General features: G+C 44.7%; 2 protein-coding genes across 13 annotated transcripts in view; one reads left to right on the forward strand and one right to left on the reverse strand.

Moving 5' to 3' along the window:
- The window catches only part of phf11 (PHD finger protein 11), a 375,863-nt gene that overhangs the window by 343,702 nt on the left and 6,399 nt on the right, over positions 1–25,762 (forward strand). For 2 of the 10 annotated variants that reach the window (XM_059967902.1, XM_059967907.1), the window contains exons 15-17: positions 11,352–11,423; positions 11,700–22,063; positions 22,151–22,338. In XM_059967902.1, coding sequence (XP_059823885.1) covers positions 11,352–11,423; positions 11,700–11,818 — 191 coding nt within the window. In that variant the 3' untranslated portion in view covers positions 11,819–22,063; positions 22,151–22,338. The other 8 variants (XM_059967903.1, XM_059967904.1, XM_059967905.1 and 5 more) reach the window with 8 other exon arrangements.
- Positions 455–25,070, reverse strand: LOC132393100 (uncharacterized). Of its 3 annotated transcripts, none has more exons than XM_059967914.1 (2): positions 24,277–25,070; positions 455–4,532 (listed from the first exon to the last, which is right to left on the reverse strand). In XM_059967914.1, exon 2 carries the CDS (start codon positions 2,200–2,202, stop codon positions 1,087–1,089), a length of 1,116 nt encoding a protein of 371 aa, XP_059823897.1. In that variant the 5' UTR covers positions 2,203–4,532; positions 24,277–25,070; the 3' UTR covers positions 455–1,086. The 3 variants fall into 3 exon arrangements, with proteins under 3 accessions (XP_059823897.1, XP_059823898.1, XP_059823896.1); XM_059967915.1 differs by lacking the exon at positions 24,277–25,070 and adding an exon at positions 20,895–21,020 and having other exon boundaries at positions 514–4,532; XM_059967913.1 differs by lacking the exon at positions 24,277–25,070 and adding an exon at positions 22,858–22,969 and having other exon boundaries at positions 520–4,532.

Here is a 25,762-nt window from a genome sequence, read left to right on the forward strand (position 1 = left end):
AGACAATAGGTGCAGGAGTAGGCCATTCGGCCCTTTGAGCCAGCACCACCATTCAATGTGATCATGGCTGATCATCCACAATCAGTACCCCGTTCCTGTCTTCTCCCCATATCCCTTGACTCTGCTATCTTTAACAGCTCTATCTAACCCTTTCTTGAAAGCATCCAGAGACTTGGCCTCCACTGCCTTCTGAGGCAGAGCACTCCATAGATCCACAACTCTCTGGATTAAAAAGTTTTTCCTCAACTCCGTTCTAAATGGCCTACCCCTTATCCTTAAACTGTGGCCTCTGGTTCTGGACTCCCCCAACATCAGGAACACGTTTCCTGTCTCTGGGCTGTCCAATCCCTTAATAATCTTTGTAACGTTCTCCTTCGGGTGTAACTGATAACGCCGAATTAAACGCCGAGATAAACCACAGTCAATGAAAACCAGGTCGCAGTAAGATTAACCATTTACTGTTCACTCTTCACATTAACATATGGTGAAAACTGTTGATAAAACAATACAAGATTGATACAGTATTTGTTCATTTCTTAACATCACATTTCCATTGTAAATACTTGTAAAAGTGACTATAACTACATTACATTAAGGTGCAGTATACAGGCAGAGTTTACCTATGCCATTGACTACTTTAAATACACTTCAATGCAAACTATCCACAACTCTTTAACTAACAAAAACATAAACATTATCGACCGTCGTTACTTTTAACAGGATCGGCGTTAGCATCTTAGTTCAATTTATCGATTATCTATTAACTTACAGCGTGCTCTCACTGTGATTTCTAATGCTTGCAAAACAACTTCTGCTCAGGTCTGCCTCATGGTGAGCCCCCACCCTTGCGTCGATCTCAAACCGGTATTTTCCCACAAGACGTGGCGAAACCGGATGTGACGTCATCGCATGCCGATATATTTTACAGGCAATTAATATACTTTAAACACTTCTAATTCTAACTAGAAAATACAAACAAATGAATTACTAAGCGAAAATATTATAAACTAAATAACTGTCATAAAGACAACACACTCCCCGCCTGACCTTCGTAAGGTCACAATGAACAGAGTACAAAACTCTTAATCAGTCATTAGGTAGAAGTAGAATAACTTCTGTAACTGGCCTTTGGTAAATTTTCACATCGACTTGGTCGGTGGTCTTCAATTCGATCTTCCTGACATGTCCATCCCCACTAGGGAATGTAGCAGTGATTCTGGCCATTGGCCAGCTGTTGCGGGCGATTTGCTTGTCCCTGAGCAGGACTAAGTCTCCAACTTGAAGATTCCTGCGGGGTTCTGTCCACTTTTGTCTCTGTTGCAACAAAGGTAGATATTCCTGTCTCCAGCGAGACCAGAACCGATTTGCCAGAGCTTGGACTTGTCTCCATTGCTTTGTGTACAAATCCTTGTCTGAGAAGTCTCCTGGTGGAGGGGGAGCTCCTGCCTTCTGCGTAAGGAGTGTTGATGGTGAAAGTATGAAGGGGTTTTCTGAGTCAGAAGACACAGGTAGGAGTGGTCGTGCGTTTATAATGGCTGTGACCTCTGCCATTAGGGTGCACAGTACCTCGTGGGTCAATCGGGTGCGTTGCTGCATCTCAGGTTTCCTTTTCCGGGTTTTTTGTAAGGACGTGAACCGCTTGACTGCCTGCTCTTTGTTATTTGGCAAGCGCTGGCGTGGTTCTCTGAAAGGCAATGGGGCGACCCCATTATTTGCTTCATCTCTGAAGACCTTGGTGTCCTTTGTTTTTAGGAAAATGGCATCTTGAGCTGATTGAGCAAGTTTATTACCATGCTCAGTTTGAGCGAAAACTGACTGACCCAGCGTCTCGTCAGTTACTTTACGCTTGTTAACGTCTTGTTGTGCTTCCTTAACGCACGGGACACTTGTGCAGGGTTGAAAAATTGAATGGTGGCCACTCTCTAGCACATTGGTCTTGAGTGTGTTAACCGTCAGTTTGTGTACTTTGTCAGGGCACACCCCTCCTATCACCACCCAGCCTAGATCCAGGCGTTGCGCAAAGGGGGCGTCGTGTGGTCCATTGACCTGCTGCCTAACCTTGTGCACCCGGAGAACGTCTCTCCCTAACAGCAGGAGTATTTCTGCTTTTGGATCCAGTTCTGGGATGTGTTTTGCGATGTGGTGGAGATGTGGCTGGTGTAGCACCGCACTTGGTGTCGGGTTCTCAGTGCGGTTATTCATGATTTCATTGCACTCTAAGAGCGGAGGGAGACAGATGACGACTTTACCATCCAGGGACTCGATCTAGACGCCTTCTGTCTTCCTTCCTTGGGTTTCCATGTTGCCTGAGCAAGTTCTGAGGTAGTATCGGAACTGCTCACTCTCAATGTTGAACAATTTAAAGAACTCTGAACTGACTAGTGAGCGATTGCTCTGATCATCCAGAATCACATAGGCTTTGATGGCCTTGTCTTTGGCTCCTTTAGGGTACACCTTAGTGAGGCAGATCTTGGAACAAGAACGGCTTGACTGACCTTGACCGCAAACTCCTGTACAGTTCGTGCTGACAACTGTTGTCCTAGAGTGAGCCTGTCCCTCCCCGCCGTCCTGTTGTAGGGGTGAAGGAGCGTTGTCGGTTTGCAGTGACAGGCCGGGATGCATGGCCCCAACGTGATCAGTGCTATCACATTCTGGACACTTTACGGCGATCGTACACTCTCTGGCGAGGTGAGAGGTTGAGGAACAGCATCTAAAGCATATTCTTTTCTCCTTGAGAAGGGCCGTCCTCTCTTCAAGGGGTTTTTCCCTAAACATTCTGCATCCTTTGAGGGGGTGAGGTTTGTTATGCAATGGACAATACTTGCTAGGGTCGTTGTTAGTTGTAAGGGCTTCAGTCTTGAGCACTGAGACGGGTTTATCAATGTTGAAAACATTCGAAGAGGATCTACCTGGCTTGGTGTAAATCGTACTGCTTCCTGGACCCGCGAGGCTAGGGTCGTTTCGCTTCTTCGCCTCCCTGCACACAAACCTATTGAGGAGCTTAAAGGGAGGAAATCGATCATCGTGGTCTTCCTTGTATTCTAAAGCAACGGACAGCCACCTGTCCTGCAGCCCAAATGGAAGTTTGTCCACGACCTGTCTAATCCCGGATGGAGTATCTAGGTATATTAGACCAGCTGAGTAGCCATCTTCTTTGGCACCTTGGATCTCCATGAGTAAATCTCCGAATTCTCTTAACTTAATGTGATCTTTGGCTGACACCTTAGGAAAGTTTTCCAGACGTCGATATAGCGCCGCTTCAATAATTTCGGGGGCCCCATAGCCCTCCCAAGGTCTCTCTCACGCTTTGCTTTAGGCTAGCTCGGGTTTGTTGATGTACACTGAACGTATGCGTCTCACCTGTTCGCGTGTTTCTTTTCCCAGCCATTTCGCCATAAGGTCCAACTCTTGGGTTGCTCTGAGCTGGACTCCGTCGATAGCGTTGGTGAATGTGGAGTACCATGCACGGTAATTTTCAGGTTTATCATCAAACCGGTACAGTCCCGAAGTGACGAGATCCCGTCGTGTTAAATACTGCATCGTGGGATCAACTGTAAGCGGCATGCGGGCTGGAGAAATACGTTGGCGCATATATGACTGAGGGCGTACATTTCTTATGGAATTTGCCGTCCTGAATTCGACCCCTGCATCTCTTCTCACCAAATCTTGTAAGTTTGGTGTCGAGAAGTATTGGTTGTCAGCTCTTTCATTCTCGACTTCATCACGGAGTTGCGAGGGTAAGTTGTCTTCCTCGTATGGATGTGATGCAATCGAGCCTCTCTGAGGTTCCTCATGGCTTGGGATGTTATCGAATACGTATGGAGAGGAAGGACGAGCCTGCCTGTCTATTTGAGATCGGACATAGTCGATTGTGCATTTCAACCTGGTCCTTTCTGAAGTAGATCTTACTTCGGCCAGATCATGCATTCCTTCAGCTTCTTCTATGTACTCTGCTTCCGCCTTGGCAGCTTCTTCTTCTCCTTCTAGCTGCAGCACTTGCAACTTTGTCGATATCTTTGCCATTTCCAACTGGGTTTCGGCTTCTCTGGCGGCCGCTTCCATTTCTCTGGCGGCCTTTTCCATTTCTCTGGCGGCCTTTTCCATTTCTCTGGCGGCCTTTTCCATTTCTCTGGCGGCCTTTTCCATTTCTCTGGCGGCCTTTTCCATTTCTCTGGCAGCCTTTTCCTTCTGGATTTCAGCTTCTCTGGCAGCCTGTTCCATTTTCAAATCTGTTTCTTGTCTGGCGTAGCGCAGTCGCATCCTGGCAGCTTCTGCCTTGGCTCTTGCATGGGTGGACTTACGATGTCGCTCTACTGCCCTTGTCGCTGGGCGGCATCAACTTGATGCCGGATCGAGATGACATTGCAGCACTTGAAACACCTGATAATGCCGCTTTTTCACTGTAACGTTCTCCTTCGGGTGTAACTGATAACGCCGAATTAAACGCCGAGATAAACCACAGTCGATGAAAACCAGGTCGCAGTAAGATTAACCATTTACTGTTCACTCTTCACATTAACATATGGTGAAAACTGTTGATAAAACGATACAAGATTGATACAGTATTTGTTCATTTCTTAACATCACATTTCCATTGTAAATACTTGTAAAAGTGACTATAACTACATTACATTAAGGTGCAGTATACAGGCAGAGTTTACCTACGCCATTGACTACTTTAAATACACTTCAATGCAAACTATCCGCAACTCTTTAACTAACGAAAACATAAACATTATCGACTGTCATTACTTTTAACAGGATCGGCGTTAACATCTTAGTTCAATATATCGATTATCTATAAACTTACAGCGTTGCTCTCACTGTGATTTCTAATGCTTGCAAAACAACTTCTGCTCGGGTCTGCCTTGTAGTGAGCCCCCACCCTTGCGTTGGTCTCAAACCGGTATTTTCCCACAAGACGTGGCGAAACCGGATGTGACGTCATCGCATGCCAATATATTTTACAGGCAATGAATATACTTTAAACACTTCTAATTCTAACTAGAAAATACTAACAAATGAATTACTAAGTGAAAATATTATAAACTAAATAACTGTCATAAAGACAACACAATCTTATATGTTTCAATCAGATCCCCTCTCATCCTTCTAAATTCCAGTATATACAAGCCCAGTTGCTCCAATCTTTCAACATATGACAGTCCCGCTATCCTGGGAATTAACCTTGTGAACCTACACTGCACTCCCTCAATAGCAAGAATGTCCTTCCTCAAATTTGGAGACCAAAACTAACACAATACTCCAGGTGTGGTCTCACCAGGGCCCTGTACAACTGCAGAAGGACCTCTTTGCTCCTATACTCAACTCCCCTTGTTATGAAGGCCAACATGCCATTAGCTTTCTTCACTGCCTGCTGCACCTGCATGCTTACTTTCAGTTCATTTAGTGAGGTGACCAGAACTGAGCACAGTACTCCAAGTGGGGTCTGACCAGGGTCCTATATAGCTGCAACATTAACTCTCGGCTCTTAAACTCAAGCTTACAATTGATGAAGGCTAATGCACTGTATGCCTTCTTAACCACAAAGTCAACCTGCACAGCTGCTTTGAGTGTCCTATGGACTCAGACCCCCAAGATCCCTCTGATCCTCCACACTGCCAAGAGTCTTACCATTAATACTATATTCTGCCATCATATTTGACCTACCAGAATGAACCACCTTACACTTATCTGGGTTGAACTCCATCTGCCACTTCTCAGCTGTCATCAGCAAATTTATTAACCCATCCCTCCACTTCTTCATCCAGGTCATTTATAAAACCCTTGAAGAGCAGGGGTCCCAGAACAGATCCCTGAGGCACAACACTGGTCACCAACCTCCATGCAGAATATGATCCGTCTACAACAACTCTTTGCCTTCTGTGAGCAAGCCATTTCTGGATCCACAAAGCAATGGCCCCTTGGATCTCATGCCTCCTTACTTTCTCAATAAGCCTTGCATGGGGTACCTTATCAAATACCTTGCTGAAATCCATATACACTACATCTACTGCTCTACCTTCATCAATGTGTTTAGTCACATCCTCAAAAAATTCAATCAGGCTCATAGGCACAACCTGCCCTTGACAAAGCTATGCTGACTACTCCTAATCATATGATACCTCTCCAAATGTTCATAAATCCTGCCTCTCAGGATCTTCTCCATCAACTTACCAACCACTGAAGTAAGACTCACTGGTCTATAATTTCCTGGGCTATCTCTACTCCCTTTCTTGAATAATGGAACAACATCCACAACCCTGTAATCCTCTGGAATCGCTCCCGTCTTCATTGATGATGCAAAGATCATTGCCAGAGGCTCAACAATCTCCTCCCTGGACTCCCACAGAAGCCTGGGGTACATCTCTTCCGGTCTTGGTGACTTATCCAACTTGATCCAACAAAGTGGAGGGCAGAACAGACCTCAAACTTCAAGATGGCGGTGCGACGCAGTTTGCAGCAGCCTCTCTGGAGTTGATATCTGTTATTTGTCAAGCGGGGTGCCGTGCAGAATCCTAATCTGATGAAAAACAAACGTGGGAGCAGGGAGGAACATCTGGAAATCTCCAGGAATGCTTTCTTCATTGCTGCTGCTGTTGTGCGGTCCGGGTCTCTGCTGAGAAGAACAGGCCCCCAGTCCTTGGGGTCGTATTGCCAGTGGCCGGTGGTGGGGATGTCGTAGTCTGCTCGGCAGAGGGTGGTGCTCAGAGAGGCTGTGCCAGAGGGGATGGTCGGAGGTTCAATGGACTCGGAATCCGCTGCGGTCGGGGCGCTTTCACTGTGTGCTGCATCTGTGAGGCTGGGTCTGATGGTGCCGTGCAAGTCCATAGTGGGGGTATTCCCTTCTGCCGCCTGCGTGGGATAATGAGTCTATCGGGATCCTGAGGACTTGTGGAAACTGTGTGGTGGTTTCTTTTGAACCTATAGTCTTTTAACATCTTTGGACTATTTTTACAGTGCCCATGGTTTGTTTTTTATCAGTTTAGGTATTGTTTGCACTGTTGTAACTATGTGGTTTTGTGTAGGTTTTGTAGCTTTAGTTTTTGGTTTGTTGGGTGGTAGAGTTGGTCTCCTGACTTGGTGTGTCTGGGTAGTCTTGTTTTGTCTGGTGGGTTTGGAGCTCCTTTCCGGGGAATGTGCTAAGATGGTAGTGTGATATTAATATGCAGCTGCCTCTCCGGACTCTGGATTTGAGGATTGCCAAATGTTATGTGGATTTTCTGGTGTAGTCTGTTTTGTCATGTGCTTTTGTCATATCATTCTGGAGGAACATTGTTTCATTTTTTAACTGCTTTGCATTTGTGGTTTCTAAATGACAATAAACCAAAATTCAATTCAATTGATGCTTTCCAAAAGCTCCTGCACTTCCTCTTTCTTAATATCTACATGCTCAGACTTTTCAGTCTGCTGTAAGTCATCCCTACAATTGCCAAGATCCTTTTCCGTAGTGAATACTGAAGCAAATTACTTATCAAGTACCTCTGCTATCTCCCCCAGTTCCATACACACTTTTCCACTGTCACACTTGACTGGTCCTATTCTCTCACACCTCATCTTCTTGCTCTTCACATACTTATAGAATGCCTTGGGGTTTTCCTTAATCCTGACCGCCAAGGCCTTCTTATGGCCCCTGCTGGCTCTCCCAATTTCTTTCTGGAGCTCCTTCCTGCTGTCTATCATTACCTAACTTTTTGAACCTTTCATAAGTTCTTCTTCTTGACTAGATTTACAACAGCCTTTGTACACCACAGTTCCTGTACCCGACCATCCTTTCCCTGTCTCATTGGAACGTACCCATGCAGAACTCCACACAAATATCCCCTGAACATTTGCCACATTTCTTCCATACATTTCCCTGAGAATATCTGTTTCCAATTTATGCTTCCAAGTTCCTACCTGATAGCCTCATATTTTCCCTTACTCCAATTAAACACTTTCCTAACTTGTCTGTTCCTAGTCTTCTCCAATGCTATGGTAAAGGAGATAGAATTGTGATCACTATCTCCAAAATGCTCTCCCACTGAGAGAGCTGACACCAGACCAGGTTCGTTTCCCAATACCAGATCAAGCACAGCCTCTCCTCTTGTAGGTTTATCTACATATTGTGTCAAGAAACCTTCTTGGACACACCTAACACACCTAAACTCCACCCCATCTAAACTCCTCACTCTAGGGACATGCCAGTCGATACTTGGGAAATTAAAATCTCCCATCATGACAACTCTGTTATTATTACACCTTTCCAGGATCTGTCTCCCTAGAGTTATTGACCCCTTCCTGTTCCTCACTTCCACCCACAGAGACTCCGTAGACAATCCCTCCATGTCTTCCTCGTTTTCTATGGCCGTGACACTACCTCCAATCAATAGTGCCATGCCCCCACCTCTTTTGCCTCCCTCCCTGTCCTTTCTGAAACATCTAAAGCCTAGCACTCGAAGTAACCATTCCTACCGCTGAGCCATCCAAGTCTCTGTAATGGCTACAACATCATAGCTACAAGTGCTGATCCACGCTCTAAGCTCATCCACTTTGTTCATAATACTCCTTGCATTAAAATAGACACATCTCAAACCATCTGTCTGTGTGCGTCCTTTCTCCATCATCTGCCTATCCTCCCTCTCACACTGTCTCCAAGCTTTCTCTTTTTGTGAGCAAACCTCCTCTTCTCCAGTCTCTTCAGTTTGGTTCCCACCCCCAAGCAGTCCTAGTTTAAACTCTCCCCAAAAGCCTTAGCAAACCTTCTTGCCAGGATATTAGTCCCCCTGGGAATCAAGTCCTTGTACAGGTCACTCCTGCCCCAAAAGAGGTCCCAATGATCCAGAAATCTGAAACCCTGCCCCCTGCTCCGATCCCTCAGCCATGTATTTACCCTTCACCTCACTCTATTCCTATACTCACTGTCACGTGGCACAGGCAGTAATCCCAAGATTACTACCTTTGTGGTCCTGCTTCTCAGCTTCCTTCCTAACTCCCTGTAGTCTGTCTTCAGGACCTCTCTCCTTTTCCTGCCTACGTCGTTGGTACCAAAATGTACCACAACCTCTGGCTGTTCTCCTTCCCACTTCAGAATATCATGGTGCGATCTGAAACATCCCAAATCCTGGCACCTGGGAGGCAAACTACCAACCGAGTTTCTTTCCTGCATCCGCAAAATCACCTGTCTGACCCCCTAACTATAGAGTCCCCTATCACTGCTGCATTTTTCCTTTCCCTACACTTCTGAGCCACAGGGTCAGACTCTGCTAGATGTGCAGCCACTGTTGCTTCCCCCAACAGTACTCAAACAGGAGTATTTATTGTCAAGATGTACAGCCACAGGGGTACTCTATAGCCTCTGACTCCTGCTCATCTCTCTCCTGACTGTTACCCACTTATATATCTCCCCAGGCCCCGGTGTGACTACCTGCCTATAGCTCCTCTCTATCACCTCCTCACTTTCCCTGACCAGACAAAGGTCATCGAGCTGTATTCCCAGTTCCCTAACTCAGTCCCTAAGGAGCTGCAGCTCGACACACCGGGTGCAGATATGGCTGTCTGGGAGGCTGGGAGTCTCCAGGACCTCCCACATCTGACTCCAAGCACAGAACACCAGCCTCACACACATACGTCTTGATTATATTCTACGCAGGCAACCTACCTCGCCTCCACCTGTTACCGCCAATGTCTTCCTGCTCTGTCTCCATCTACTACTTTGCCCACTCCTGCAACACCCGCTCTATAAGGTGTCTCCTTTCAAACTCCCCTCGCTGTTCTCACTGGCTGATGTCTAGGCGCTTGTGCAGTGTTGCCCTGATCAAACCACTGAGGAAATAAAGTCGGGGTAATGTGATTTATTGATCAGGGTGTTGGGGACTGGAGTGATTTCAGTTTCAACTTTGGCAAAATGGAGGGTTATTTCACCACCACTATTATTTGTGGGTTTAGTGACAATATTAGATTTGCATCAGAGAACTGAGTGCTTCAAGATGAAAATGGAATTCAGTCAGTGTGTAGAAAAATGAACTTTGCTAATATCAGTCCAGCTGCCAGCAAAGAGCTGGAGACTGGAGGTGTGCAAATAGATGCAATGAGAAATCTGATCTAGGGAAAGAGCACGCTCCTTATGGGAAGAAGGAAGATTGGAATCCCTTCGAAAATCAAGAGTGAGGAAATCACTCCTCATAATGTAGGGGCGTAAGGGGATGAAGCTAATGGGAAAAATGGTGGAGATTCAGAGTAGATAATGAAAAATAGGAAATAGCAAGTTGTAAGTAAGTTATTATAAAGTTCAAAATAAATTTTATTATCCAAGTACGTGGAAGCCATCATATACAAGATTAATTTTCTTGCGGGCATATTCAATAAATCTACAGAATAATAACTATAGACCGCCCAACTGGGGCATTCAGCCAGAGTTCAGAAGATAACAAACTGTTCAAATGCAAAAGAAGAAACAATAATAGTAAATAAGCAATAAATATCAAGAACTTGAGATGAAGGGTGAGCCCATAGGTTGTGGGAACATTCCAATGAAGGGGCAAGTGAAGATATCCCCTTTGGTTCAAGAGCCACAAGTATCTTGTTAGAAATTTGTTTTACTTGTTTGCTATGATGTCTGACAAACCATGTCCTCTGTGTAAATCTCGGTTTGACAGAAACTGCAGTGCCGCAAGTATTCCCCAAAAATACACAAACATATTAATTGAAAGCTAGACACATTAAGCTATCTCTCTATGTGCCCCTGCAGATTTCAGTTAATCTAGGACAATAGTTTGCTTAATTTGAACTGAATGTGCCCGCATTTGGTGAAGCACATTTCCTCCACTTGGGCATGTTTGGGTGGGAGTCAAGATAAGGGATTAGCCATTCAGAACAGAGATAACAACCCCAAGGGCAGTAAATCTTGGGAGTTTTTCCTCCAAAAGCAGTGGAGGCTCAGTCACAGATCACATTTATTCAAAGTAGATTTGTTATCAAAGAATGGATAAATTATACAACCCTGAGATTTGTCTGCTCACAGGCAGCCACAGAGCAAGAAATTTGAAAGAATGTAGTTAAGATTGTTAGTAATCAATGGTAACAAGCCCATGCAGGAAAGTGGCAATGAGGAGCCAGGTGGCCTCTATATGTGAATCAGACAATTCTCAAGTTTACTGATTGATTTTGAACTTAACTTGAACAGAAAAATTACTTAAAGAGTCAGGAAGTTTACACAATTGTACTTTCAATAAAAACAATATACTCCAAGTCAGGTTAAATAACAACTGCAAGGGAAGAAATGGTTAACATTCTAGGTTGCTAACTTTTCCCTTTCTTTCTTTGAAACGTTAGTTGCTGTTTGTTTATATTTACTTATTTACACTTTTCAGACTACGAGATTGCATGGGCAATACTTCTGACTCTGAATTCGCTTCAAGACATCATGTCAGATTTTAAATCTGGTAAGGACCAACCGCTTGAACTCTGAACTTGAAACAGAGAGTGCTGAGAACACTCAGCACATCAGGTAACACCAATTGCAGAGAAACATTAAGCTAGTGTTTGTATCTTAAACAAGATATTAAAACATTTTGTACAGCCATTTCTGTGGAATATTTCTGTACGTAAATTAGCTGACATCTTTTTTTAATCTAATCAGAGTTAAAAGTACTTTTTTGAATGTGGAAGATGTTGTATGGACACAGATTTCACCTATGTATCTTTTCCCTTCCCCACAGAAATACACCAAAAGCTGCAACATCTTGAAGAAGAAAAGTTAGCCTTGCAGAAACGAGAGAGTCTCATTAAGAACTTGGCAAAGTTAGCCCACTCACTGACTACCCAAGCTAAGAGATAGCAGTGACTGCTCCAAGCTGGTTGCTAAACTGCCTTGCTTCATACAGGAAACTATATTTGTTTTGAGAAAAGCCATTGAGTGCATTGACAATGGAACTGAAGTAAACCATGACTGCAGAGATTCTTGGGTTTTAAGTGCAAAGCATCTAAGAAATAATTTTGACCAGCGCTACTTGCACTTGACTCACTCCAGAGCCATCTTTGACAAGACTTCCTGGTGGGGCAGGTGTCTCCTATATTAGGCAAGAGCCAGTGAATCTACATAAAGCAACATCCTATGATATACAAAGGTCTGTGATCTGATTTTTACTGTTACTTAGGAGGACTGAGACAGACAATTGCAGAGCAGAATATTTCCTCTCTGCAGAAATTTTGAAGTCTGTGACGTCCCTGAGGAGCTGGCCACTGGAGTACCTGACCACTTGGTGCCCTGGAATTGCAGCTGATTTCCATCTCTGTCTTCCAGCCTGCTGTCCAGTTAGTTACCCTGATATTTATCAGTAAAAGTGCAACTCATCGTACATCCTGCAGAAGACCATTAAACATATTGTGTTTCTTGCCAATAGGCAGTAGATAAACTTTGTAGAAGAACCCTTGGTCTAGGCCATACGATCATCTACTGGCCAAACATAGCAACTGCTGAATTAACGGTAGGGCTTCCATTCTAAATATCTACAGTCATAATTTCACTATTTGACATAACCAACATTCACAGCAATGCTTTTATATCGAAGTTCAACTAAAATGCATTATAAGCGCAGGATATAAATAACATTTATATACAGAAAACCACACTTCCATTCTTGTTAATGAGGTGTCCTAATTTTTTTTATTGCTTATTAAAAGCTGTAGGCTATTCATATATAAATGCAAGTACCTTTCTCCCATGCCTTTCAAAATAACTGAACATGTAACATAGAAATCTGTGACACATTACAGGCCCTTCGGCCCACAGTGTTATGCTAACCATGTAATCTACTCAAGAAACTGCCTGGAATTTCCCTACTGCTTAGCCCTCTATTTTTCTAAGCTCCATGTACCTAAGAGGCTCTTAAAAGACCCTATTGTTTATTGATAAACATGTGAATCATAGATCACATGGCCACTCAATCCTTCTCCAGCAATTAATGAGATTATGGCTCATCTGATTGTAACTTCCCTTTCAATTCATTTCTGCCCATAGTAACCTTTCATCCTCTGCTTTTAAAAGACTTTTGGGGCTCTCAGAAGAATATGTGTTTCAGCTCTGTCTTAAATGAGCACCCTTATTTTTAAACAGTGACACCAAATCCTGGATTCTCCGACAAGAGGAAATCTGGATTCCACATTCATCCTGTCAAGACCCTATTCACCTTTTTTTATCTCCAGCAGATACAAGCCTGGCCTGTGCAACCTTTTCTCATAAGATAACCTGCCCAATCCAGGGATTAATCTAGTAAAGCTTCTCCAAGATGCTTTTAATACATTTCAGTGTGGTAGCCCTTCGGATTCGAAGAAGACACACTGACATACAGTTCATCTGTGAACACGGAGGTCTTGCTGATTCTGGAGTCAATTTCTTTGTCCAAAGACCCATCACCTAAGATGATGCTTCCTAAGTATTGGAAGCTGTTTACATTTGTCAGCGGGGTATCGTCAACAGTGATTTTTGGTTCTATGGGGTTGGTGTTTGGCACGGACTGGTGAAGTACTTCAGTCTTGTTCGGCTGATAGTGAGGCCAAAGGGCATAGCAGCATCTGAGAATTTGTTCAGCATCAACTATAGATCACTGTCTTTGTGCGCCAGGAGCGCACAGTCATCAGCAAAGAGGGTTTCTTGAATGACTGTATGGAGGCACTTCGTCCGTGCGTTCAATCGGCGAAGGTCAAAGAGAGAGATGTCCAGTCGTACCTGATGTACACTCCCTCCTTCAGACCTTGGACAGCATGTGACAACATGCAAGTGAAGAACAGACTGAACAGGACTGGGGCTAGTACACAGCCCTGCTTCACCCCATTGGAAATGGCAAATGCAGCTGACGTTTCACCACTGCAAAGGGGCTGTCCTGTCATTCCGTCCTGGAGCAGCTGAATCATCTTCACGAATTTCCTCAGGCATCTGTAACGTCCCAGGATGATCCAGAGAGCCTCCCTGTTTAAAGTATCAAATGCCTTTGTCATGTCAATGAAGACAGAGTTAAGAGGCTTGTTCCGCTGGACACACTTCTCCTGGACTTGCCTCATGGCAAATATCATGTCTACTGTACTCCGTTCTGGCCCAATTCCGGGGCAAATGGAAATGAACACACGTGGCCTTCCCACCGGCTTTCGCTTTTACGGGATCGCTAGCGTTTCTTCTGGTGCGTCTGAGGGGCTGTTCCCACAGACCCTCTTTTATCCTGACTCACAGGGTCTCAGATGTCAATCAGGTTGGGATGATGCAATCCCTCCACCAACCCCTCCCCCCCCCGGTTCATTGCCTGGGGGCTTCAATGCATCGTACAGGATTCAATACACAATTCCGTCTCCAAGAGACAATAGCCAGTATCAATGGTTCCGCCTTTCAGAGGCCAGGACACATTCCAAACTCTTTGTGGATTCTGCATGTCTTCCTCTCATTTCCTGGGTCTCCTGAACTGACTCAATAGTGATCTTGCAATTCTCAAAAAGGAGGGGGCTACCCTGCACCCTTCGGCCCCTCAGAGCTGTGGCACATTCGTAACACCCCCTTTCTTCAAAGCGTTTTCACCAGCAGTGAAAACGAAGTAGTACAGAGTCTTACAGGATTTTAGAATCTAACACAATACAAAAGTCTTTTTTTTTTTACAGAGTAATATAGTTATACATTCAATTCAGCATTTAAACAGTTAACGATTACAGTGTCACTTCCTTTAATATCTTAACATCTTGTACCTTACTAAAGTCTTGTAGCATTAGACTTCAGTTTAATAACCACCTATTTTTATTTCTTTCCTTCAGCAAACAAAAACTAAAGAGTTGTGATCTTAGCTTACGTGTATACTACAAAAGTTCATGCAAATACTAATCTTTATGTTGCTTTCAAACTTAACAGGCAGGCTTCCATGGGGTTGTCTTTATTACTCACATGCTTTGTCGAAATCCCGTAAAACCGGCTTTTGCTATTCAAAAATGGCGTCCCCATTAACCCTCGCCTGTTTTCCGGTTAATTCCCACGTGGGGAGCTTGGGCCCCCTGGCGAAATAGGTTTTCCTCTGCTCCTTCCATAAGAGTTATTTTATCAACAATGTGTCCGAAACTTAGACCATCTTCTGAATTTCCACCCAATTCTTTAATTTTACGCAAGTTGCTAGTTTTCTCTTCAGGACCCTTCAGACTATTAGTTTTCAGTTCGAACTCTTTGTTCAAACAGCATTTCAAATTCTGCCTTTTCACACCACACTCTGGAATAACAATAGCGTGTGGGGCCCCCGTCACCTTCCAACTCAATCTGTAAGTAATCCACAGGCTTTGTGGTATCACACCATTGTCTCTGTAGCCTGGTGGCTGCCTTTGATATCAATCCAGCCTTTAAATTTTCTTCATTCAATTTGGGAACTACATATTTCCCGTTTCCTTCAATAATAATATTAATTTCCCCACTTTTGATCTCCGCATTAACTTTTAACACACCTTCGAGCACAAAACACCTGGGAACTCTCACTTCCCACTATTACCAAGGTTAACCCTTTCTTCCCTGAATCAATTCTATCTGACCCACAAGGACTGCATTCCTTTTCAACTGAATCAAATACCTCAGACTTTTTCTGAGCTCCGTTACTAGGTTCAGTACCACGTGCATCCACATCTTGGACACACTCAAACGGGACATTTGCCTCTTCCAGGCTTTCAATACCCGTACCCGGTCCAAATTCTAAACTCCCCTGATTATCCCAGCTACTCTCTGGGCAACTCCCTTCCGGAGTAAATTCAACCCCGCAGGCTGAAACAACCTCATCTGCCAACCCAGCAGACTTCTTCAAGGTAAGGGCACTCTTTTCAGCTAGGGCTGCCCTCATTTCATTATCGGGAACACCTTTAGAATTTTCAACTTCTTCAAACAGTTCTACCAAACCAGACAGATCATCCATGTCCAACTCTGGACCTCTTAACAGCTCTATCTGTTTCTCATCTTTATCTTCTGCCTCTAGAACTTTTCTCCTCGCTAAGAGCAGGTCTACCTCCTCTCCCTTACTCTCTTTCACTTTACTACTCTTCGTTTTACCACCCTCTAAACCCTCGTGGTACAGGGTCAGTAGAAACGTCTGGGCCAAATTGGAACTGGCTGGATTTAAACTGCTCCCTTTCTCAGCTGCCTTTCTCGACATGCTGCGAGTGATCGCGCATGCGGGATAGATCTTGGAATCTAGGGGGGGTGCTGCATCATTCACCGGCTGGCTTGTCAGCGTCATTGCTGACCAAACCTTACCACCGCCTAAATCGTTACCAGGAAGGACGTCCGCGTCAGTTCTCGGGAATTCTGATCGCACCCCTATTTCAACTGGTCCAGACACCAGCTCACAATCCATAATGATCCTATGCAAGGGTACCATTTCCATCCCTTTTCCTATTCCTTTCACAGCTACCATTCCCGTCTTGCGACCAAAATCTAGTACCTTACTGCTGATCAATGATAGTTCAGCCCCCATATCTCTCCAGATCCGTACTGGAACTGGTGTGTCTCCCTCCCTCATAGACACGGTTCCGTTTGTCATACAAGTCTCAGACCCTTCTCGTACTCTGTCCACCTGGGGATTTCTTGTCGATTTACTGATTACCACAGCACATCTGATAGGGACCGCTGCTTTCCCTTTTCCTGTCTCTTTCCTCGGAGCAAAGCACCTAGATGCAATATGCCCCCCCCCCTTTCCACAATTAAAACAGGTCAAGCCCGGAAATTTCTGGCCGTCTGCCCTCTCCCCCTCAATCTTACCACTAGCTCCCGGCGGGACCTCTGCCTCAGCCGGCGGGCTTTCTCAATCGTTTCCACGGTCTCTCTGGGAACTTTTATTCGAAGAAAACTTTGACTTGTGGGTTAGGGCATATTCATCTGGGAACCTAGCAAATTCTGAGATGGACTTATTCGGCTTCTCATTCAAATACATCCGGATATCCTCCGAAACACAACCTTTAAATTCCTCAATCAGAATTAACTCCCTGAGATGCCAAAAATCCTCTTCCACTATCTCTGCTGTGCACCAACGGTCGAAGAGAACACCCTTCTCATAGGCAAACTCAGTCTGATTCCACCCTTTCTTTAAATTTCTGAACTTTTGTCTATACGCTTCAGGTACTAACTCATAACTCCGGAGAATGGCTGCCTTTACTTTGTCATAACTCTCCTCCTCTTCCTCCTCCATGGACAACGTCGTATATGCCCGCTGTGCCTTCCCTTTTAACACACTTTGTAGCAACGCCACCCACTGGTGGCGTTTTCAAAACGCAAGAAATAACTATCAACATCCATCTCCTCGAACAGAGGTACTAACCTCAACTCCCGACTAAGATTAAACCACTCCTCTCGGTCTGACCCCTGAACTCGTTGCTCTTGCCTTAACTTCTCCATCTCCAAGTCATGTTTCCTCTGTTTCTCTGCCTCCCTCTCCTTTTCTCTCTCCCTTTCATTCTCCTTCTCAGCTGCTTCCAGCTGCTTTAACTTAATTGCATGTTCCAACCTTAATTTCTCCAACTCTAACTGAGCCGTCCCACTAGCTGGTACCTTTTCAGGGATATTTTCCAATACCTCAGCTGCAAAAACATTCTTCCTAATATAATACTGAGTTATTGCCCTTCACACCTCCTGCTTTTTCATGGACAACCTCACCTCTGCGAGGTTTAGTCCCTTCGCCAAATTTATCAAGTCTGATTTGGTGGCCGCCTCTAGCGCCTCCAGAGTCGGGTTTTCTATAAATTCATCCACGTCCATCTTTGCTGGTTTCCTGTCTGGCTACCCGCGTAACCAGATCCAAGTTTGGACTTACAAGCCCGATTCACTGGCCTCCCAATTTGGTGTCAAATCCTGAGACGAGAACCCCAATTGTTACGTACCCCATAACTGGGTCACTTACCAGCAAAGATAGAGAGGTCCATTGAAGTCTGATGGTACTATTTTTAACAGAATTTATTGATAAAAATAAACAAAAATAATATCAATGCAAACATACAGATAATATACGTCGTCAATACTAAATCTAAAAGCACGGGTATAATAATAATCGATAAGGAATAGCTCTATCGTTGTCTAGGGGATAATGTATTGTCCGATGGAAATATAAAAGTCACTTTAGTTCATTCAAGCTGCAGCTTGTTGGTTGGAGAGAAAGACTGGTTAAAACTTGCCCATTCCTTTTATGATGTCAATCCTTCGAGAGTCGTTGGGAGTTGATTTCCCCGTTGTTAGCTAAAAAACCATTCTTCCGTGGTAAAGGCCCACTGATTCTGTGGCAAATGGAAATGGACGCACGTGGCCTTCCCACCGGCTTTCGCTATTACAGGATCGCTAGCATTTCTTCTGGTGTGTCTGAGGGGCTGTTCCCACAGACCCTCTTTTATCCTGACTCACAGGGTCTCAGATGTCAATCAGGTTGGGGTGATGCAATCCCTCCACCAACCACCCCCCCCCCCTCAGTTCATTGCCTGGGGGCTTCAATGCATCGTACAGGATTCAATACACAATTCCGTCTCCAAGAGACAATAGCCAATATCAATGGTTCCGCCTTTCAGAGGCCAGGACACATTCCAAACTCTTAGTGGATTCTGCATGTCTTCCTCTCATTTCCTGGGTCTCCTGAACTGACTCAATAGTGATCTTGCGATTCTCAAAAAGGAGGGGGCTACCCTGCACCCTTTGGCCCCTCAGAGCCTTTGGCACCTTTGGCACATTTGTAACAATAGCATTTTCAGCTTTCCTAATCTTGTGCTACAGCTCAACTCCAATAATTTGTAAATCATGCACTAGGGCACCTGCATCTCTGATTGCCAGAGTCCCTCACCAGTAAATAATAAGACTACTTGGTTCTCTTTAGTATAGATTTTTTTTAAATCACATTTTCCCCTCAAAATACTCCATTTGCCAGACTTTCTGGACATCTATCGATCAATCTATTTTCCTTCATAGCCACAATGTTGATCTCAAAACTGACCTTCATTATCTTGCCATCAACAGCAATTTGACACACATGCCTCATTAGAAGAATAATTTGTATAAATAGAGAGCCTAAGATGATCCCTGTGGCACACTGTACCACCTTGTCTACGATAAAGAGACCCATTTTTGTCTGCTCTGCTTGACAGCCAATAATCTTTCTCATTAATGCTACCTCCTATATTATTTTCCAGAATATTATTTTAAGTGGCACCATCTCAAGTACATTCTGGGTATCTCTGTACAATGGATCTACTTTACTAATGCAAGACTAATCAAACGTTTTTTGTTTTAACAGAACTGTTGACTCTGCCCCCTAACAATTTCTCTGACATACTGTTAAGCTAACAAGCTTGTATTTTCCTGTTTGTCTCCTTCCGGTTTTGCATTCAGGAGTTACGATTGTTATTTTCCAATTTATTGAAATTTTCCTCAGTCTTGAAACTGGCTCAGTAGCCATTTCTATTAAGAACCTAGGATAAGTTTAATTCAATGTTATTGGTTGATGGATCTTTGACCTGAAATATCAATTTCTAAACAAAATATTTCATTTCATGTAATTGTGCTTCTTAGCACAAAAAAGATTTGTACTAAATCAGCATGAACAAGTTTATACATTTTGATGCTAAAAGATCTGTGTTTTAATTTTAAAAAGTTTTAAATTACAAACAAAAATTCTGCAGATGCTGGAAATCCAGAATAACACATTCAAAATGCTGGAGGAATTCAGCAGGTCAGGTAGTATCTATGGAACTGAATGAACAGTTAACAGTGTGGGCCAAGACCCTTAATCAGGACTGGAAAGGAAGAGATGTGAAGCCAGAATAAGAAGGAGGGGGAGGGGAAGGAGTAAGGTGACAGATGAGGCCAGGTGGGTGAGGGAGGGGTGATGAAGTAAGAAGCTAGTTAGTAGATCACAGGTTCAAAAGCTAAGGGACTGGAGAAGGAATCTTAATAGGAGAGTAGATCATGGGAGAAAGTGAAGGGTGGTGGGGTCACCATCAGGTGGTAGATGGGTGAGAGGGGAGCCAGAGTGGAAAATGGAAGAAGAGGGAAGGGGATGGGGGGGGGGGGAATTACCGAAAGTTGAAGAAACCAATATTCATGCTATCAATTTGGAGGCTACCTAGACAGAATATGAGGTGTTGATTTCATTGTGGCAGTAGACCAGGCCATGGAACTACATGTCGGCATGGGATGGAGATTGGAATTAAAATGGTTGGCCGCTGGGAAAATTGCTGCGAACGGAGCTTGACAAAACAGTCCCCCAATCTATGTCGGGTCTCACTAATGTACAGGAGGTTGCATTGGGGGCACGGGAGACCATAGACGACCCCAAGAGACTTGCTGGCGAAGTTGTGCCTCACCTGAACGGACTGTTTGGGACCTTGGAAGGAAGTAAATAGGCAAGCGTAGCACTTCCTCTGCTTTCAGGGGGTAAATGGCAGGAGGGAGATTAGTGGAGAGGAATGAATTGATAATGGAATCGTGGTGGGCACAGTCCCTGTGGAAAATGGGGGAAGGGGGAGTGGTGCGGTAGTAAAGATGTGTTTGGAGGTAGGGTCCTGTTGAAGATGGCTGGACAGAACCGCCGTTGCCCTGGTGGGCTCAAGCATGCGCTGCACTAAAAAGCCATCTCGGGGGCCTTCTACAAATTGCCTCTCTTGGGATCCAGCACTAACAGGATTTTCCCAATCGACCTGCTTATTAAAATCCTCCACGATGATCACCACACTGTCCTTTTTACATGCCCTTTCCATCTCCCGTTGTAATTTGTAGCCGTCATTCTGGCTACAGATCCCATCGGAGTGTTTTTACCCTTGTAATTTCTTAACACTACTGGCGTGTACTGTTCAGCTGGGTCTACAACAAATCAGTGGATCACATTATTAATGCATTTATTATTGTACACACAAACATTTGTAAGTTTGCTCACCCATGGGCTTTTGTAGATCCACTTCGTTACGTTGCGTTTTTCAAGTTACAAATTCATAAAGAATTCGTTTGGCATGTAACCTGAACATTCTTGCCCAATCAGAGCACACGCCTCCTTTCTTGGATAAAATAAAGTCGAAAACCATTTGGTTTTTCAGTGCTGCTCTGCAAACCGCCACCAATTCTGTCTACAATTTAGATATTGCTTTGTTGGGTTTGATCGAAAGCACATGCAGTTTCATTTGCTAAATTTTCCTTTGCTGGTGTCACATTAATTAGTACCTGCGCCGTATCAGTTCCCATAGGCCTTCCCCAAGGACAACTCTGAGGTTAGCGCTGTTTTGTATGTAGCATCCTCTAAAACACCTTTTACCGAACTATATCCCCATCCTCCCCCTAAAATTGTTCCGTTCGTCCTTTGCACTAGGCAGGGTCTCTGACTGAGAATGGAAATTGATTCACCTGTAAAGCGTTGCCTACAATAGGTACTAATCCCAAATCACGGGATTATTTTCCTTAACAAATATTTCGCTACTGTGACTGCTCTATTCGCTCCACAAGGAAATGCTTCACCATGGTGAGAACACATCAATAATGACATACTTACACCATTTACATTAACATGATTCGATAAAGTGTAAAAATAGGTCATCTGACGACAGGGTATGAACCAGTTAATTAGGCATTTTTCCCGGATTTTGAAGGTATATCTCACATCTCATAAATTGTCTACAGATTTGTTCCGAATACTCCAGGGCCATGCCAAGTTTAGTTTAATTAATTAATCATTCCCCTCTTTCCCGCATGTGTGAATTTGTGAACTCAGCCGGCAATCCACGGTACCTGGGTCCAATTTGCCTGCGGCGCAATCCGTTTCCTCGGAGTGAAGCCTCATTGTGCTGTTTACAATCCAGCTTTCCCCATACCGTTACTAAAGCCGAATCGTCACGGAAGACCATTAAACCGGCATTAACAACAGGAGAATCAGTAAGGTGCACACGGAATGCTATTGTTCCATGTGGAGGGTCGTGGGGAAGAGCGCCCATAAGAGTTGCACAGCGAGTAACTCAACACTCGGGATCATTGATAACTCGATTTCGTACGCAGCTGGCCAGGCGGGTCAGCATGTGCAAAACAGCTGTCACAACCACGGATTCGGCAGCGCAGGAGGTACGGTAACTGCGCTTGTGAATTTGCACGTGTCAGGTCATTATTATTTAACCGTGATACTGTTTAACTCCATTCTTGTCATCGTAGTGATCGTCGCGACTTGGACAGAGCACAGCAACGCTTTGTTGCTGTTTTGTATTCGGCCTTCCCTGATCTATTGGACTTTCAGATCAACTGACTCTGAAGACCGCGGTATTCGTTTAATATCCTTGTAAGCGGAACAAGATCTACACCTGCCCTTACACTTCCTCCCTCACCACCATTCAGGGCCCCAGGTGAGGCGACACTGCACCTGTGAGTTGGCTGGTGTGGTATACTGCGTCCGGTGCTCCCGGTGTGGGCTTTTATATATTGGTGAGACCTGACACAGACTGGGAGACCGTTTCACTGAACACCTACGCTCGGTCCGCCAGAGAAAGCGGGATCTCCCAGTGGCCACACATTTTAATTCCACATCCCATTCCCATTCTGATATGTCTATCCATGGCCTCCTCCACTGTCAAGATGAATAACTTCCGTTAATGCCCCTCCTCCCCTTCTTACCCCATCCCTGATTTATTTATATTTCTCTCTCTCTGTCCCTCTCACAATCACTCTTTGCCTGCTCTCCATCTCCCTTTGGTGCTCCCCTCCCTCTTTCTCCCTAGATTTCCCGTCCCATGATCCTTTCCCTTCTCCAGCTCTGTATCCCTTTTGCCAATCACCTTTCCAGCTCTTAGCTTCATCCCTCCCCCCGTCTTCTCCCATCATTTCGGTTCTCCCCCTCCCCCTCCCACTTTCAAGTCTCTTATTACCTTTCCTTTCAGTTAGTCCTGACGAAGGGTCTCGGCCCGAAACGTCGACAGTGCTTCTCCCTATAGATGCTGCCTGGACTGCTGTGTTCCACCAGCATTTGGTGTGTGTTGCTTGGTATTCGTTTAATGTTTAGATGTTCTTTTCAGCCGCAGTGTAGGCTTCGTTTTCCTTTGAGAGTTTTAGTTAACGGGTCTGTTTGGCCTAGCGTAACAGCTTTTTTTTAAGTCTGTGAACTATCGACCTGCTTAGTTTCTCTCACTCTGCACTTGGGCCGTATCCGAACCGTGGTGACAGCAAGAGGCTGCTGCTGGAGGACAATCCGATAAACCTCTGGCTGTGGGGTCTGAGCTCTGAAACAAACAGCCGGCCTTCGTCTTTCTCTGTAATTCCGAGTCAAAATGAGCTGAACCATCCATGGTGAACAAAAGGTGAAACTCCTTACAGTCAGGGAGGCTTAAAGCTGGGGCAGAAACCATTACGTTCAAATGCTTCCTCCGCTTCTCGGGTATAGTGGATCTGGTTGACTGGGAAGATATTTTCTGGACGGGCTCAACAATAGCGGCATAATCTAAAACCCAGTGTCTGCAATACCCCGTCAACCCCAGGGAATGCTTCGTTTCCCCACGAGTCCTTGGCTGCGAGGCTTTGGGTAATGCTTCTGTCCGAATCTTTATCAATGACTTTCTATCCTGGGGTAGGGTATGTCCCAGAAAAGTAACTTCTGGCTACACGATCTGGAGTTTCTGCTTTGAAACTTCAAGATCTTCCTTAGCTAGTTTATGTAAAAGGTGGAGGGAGTCCTGCTCGCGGGCTTCCTTGCTTGGGGAAGTCGACAGGGGGTGATCCACCTGCTGCATTAGAGTAAAGGGTCCTGGGGAAACTCATTGCCGTCTTCCGTTTGCAATTTACACGCTAAAATACAGATTGCCTCAAAGCTTTGTATTACTCACTGGTAACTAATCACCTGGAGCAACTCTCTGGAGTCTAGAATCCTCCTTGGACTCATATGTCCCGATATCCTTAACAAAATCCCTTTAGCTGCTGTACCCTGAATGAGGGGAATGGGGTATGTTGTTTTTTTTATTGGTTTTTATTGCCTGTCCCGGCCCCTCCCTCTCCGATAGTAACATGGGTGGGGAGAGAGGATCCTCGTCATAACCATATCTGGACACCTTATCTGCTGCATCGGTCCAATCCATATTAATCCTCTTCCCCTCTTTCAGATTCCGAAAGATATTATTCCTTTCTGTGTAGCAAGTTGGCCCTGCAGCTTTTGTATCTGTCTTAAACACTCTGCAGTCTTTCCAGTGTTACTTTTTTTTCTTTTCATGTACTGATTTCCTGTTCAGGATCAGGGAGACGCATATCCCGTATTTTACTTTGTTACATTTACGTTTACCAAAATTCTAACAGCTTACCAGTTTTCACTACATCGTCCAGAAGGGTTTAGTAAATTTCAGCATTTAGTTCGGGCGCCCGGTGTTCCTGACGTCTTTTAGTTATTGGATAGTTTACTAATCTTTTTTCACATTACCTCAGAAAATTTTCACGCGTCCCAGACGCTAGATCGATCTCTTTCAAAGTTTCTGTCGTCACACCACCGTGTCGGAATCGTGACGTGAGAAACTGATCTACCCATTATCATAGCGTTGATCGCAGTGTATAGGGCGAAAAAGAGACAAAACCGAAGTCGAACTGCGAAGGGTTTAAAAAAACACTTTAATTTTCCCTCGGCTGTTCTGTCCTCGGAATTTCCTGAGTCTCTCTCGCACTTGGACAAGCGTCTCGGTGGAACCTCCAAATTCTGTCAGCTAGGTCTTCCAATATGCAGATACAAACTACAACAAATACGGAGCGGATCACAGCATTAATGAATTTATCATTTTAATTGCAAGGGAAGATGTAACTGCAGCCACGTTTTGCCTGGAAATATAGCTCTCATCTTCTGTTTCAAAGTACTGTTTCTTTTACAAAAGGTCGCTCCATTCATAACATTACATTCCTCTGCTAACTTCATCCTTACCTCGTTCTCACATTTGATCTTTAGAACTTCCATCCTGTTTGCCCTGTTAACAACATCCCCCTCAGGCCATAAAACAAATTGCCTGGTATCAAAGAAGATAGTTTATTCCCATATAACACAAACACACAAAATGCTGGTGGAACGCAGCAGGCCAGGCAGCATCTATAGGGAGAAGCGCTGTCGAAGTTTTGGGGCCGAGACCCTTCGTCAGGACTAACTGAAAGAAGAGATAGTAAGAAATTTGAAAGTGGGAGGGGGAGGGGGAATCCAAAATGATAGGAGAAGATCGGAGGGGGAGGGATGAAGCGAAGAGCTGGAAAGGTGATTGGCGAAAGGGATACAGAGCTGGAGAAGGGAAAGGATCATGGGACGGGAAGCCTGGGGAGAAAGAAAGGGAGAGGGGAGCACCAGAGGGAGATGGAGAGCAGGCAAGGAGTGATTGTGAAAGGGACAGAGAGAGAATAAAGAGAGAAGGGGGAGATATTAAATAAATAAATAAACAAATAACGGATGGGGTAAGAAGGAGAGGAGGGACATTAGCGGAAGTTAGAGAAATCCATGCTCATGCCATCAGGTTGGAGGCTACCCAGATGGAAAATATTATTTTTATTATATTATTATTCTCCCCCCCCCCTTTTTTTCCTTTCTCTGTCCCTCTCACAATCACTCCTTGCCTGCTCTCCATCTCCCTCTGGTGATCCCCTCCCCCTTTCTTTCTCCCTAGGCCTCCCACCCCATGATCCTTTCCCTTCTCCAGCTCTGTATCACTTTTGCCAATCACCTTTCCAGCTCTCAGCTTCATCCCACCCCCTCCGGTCTTCTTCTATCATTTCAGATTTCCCCTTCCCCCTCCCACTTTCAAATCTCTTACTATTTCTTTC

The sequence above is a fragment of the Hypanus sabinus genome, chromosome 4 (genome assembly GCF_030144855.1).
Source record: "Hypanus sabinus isolate sHypSab1 chromosome 4, sHypSab1.hap1, whole genome shotgun sequence".
NCBI classification, from domain to species: Eukaryota; Metazoa; Chordata; class Chondrichthyes; order Myliobatiformes; family Dasyatidae; genus Hypanus; species Hypanus sabinus.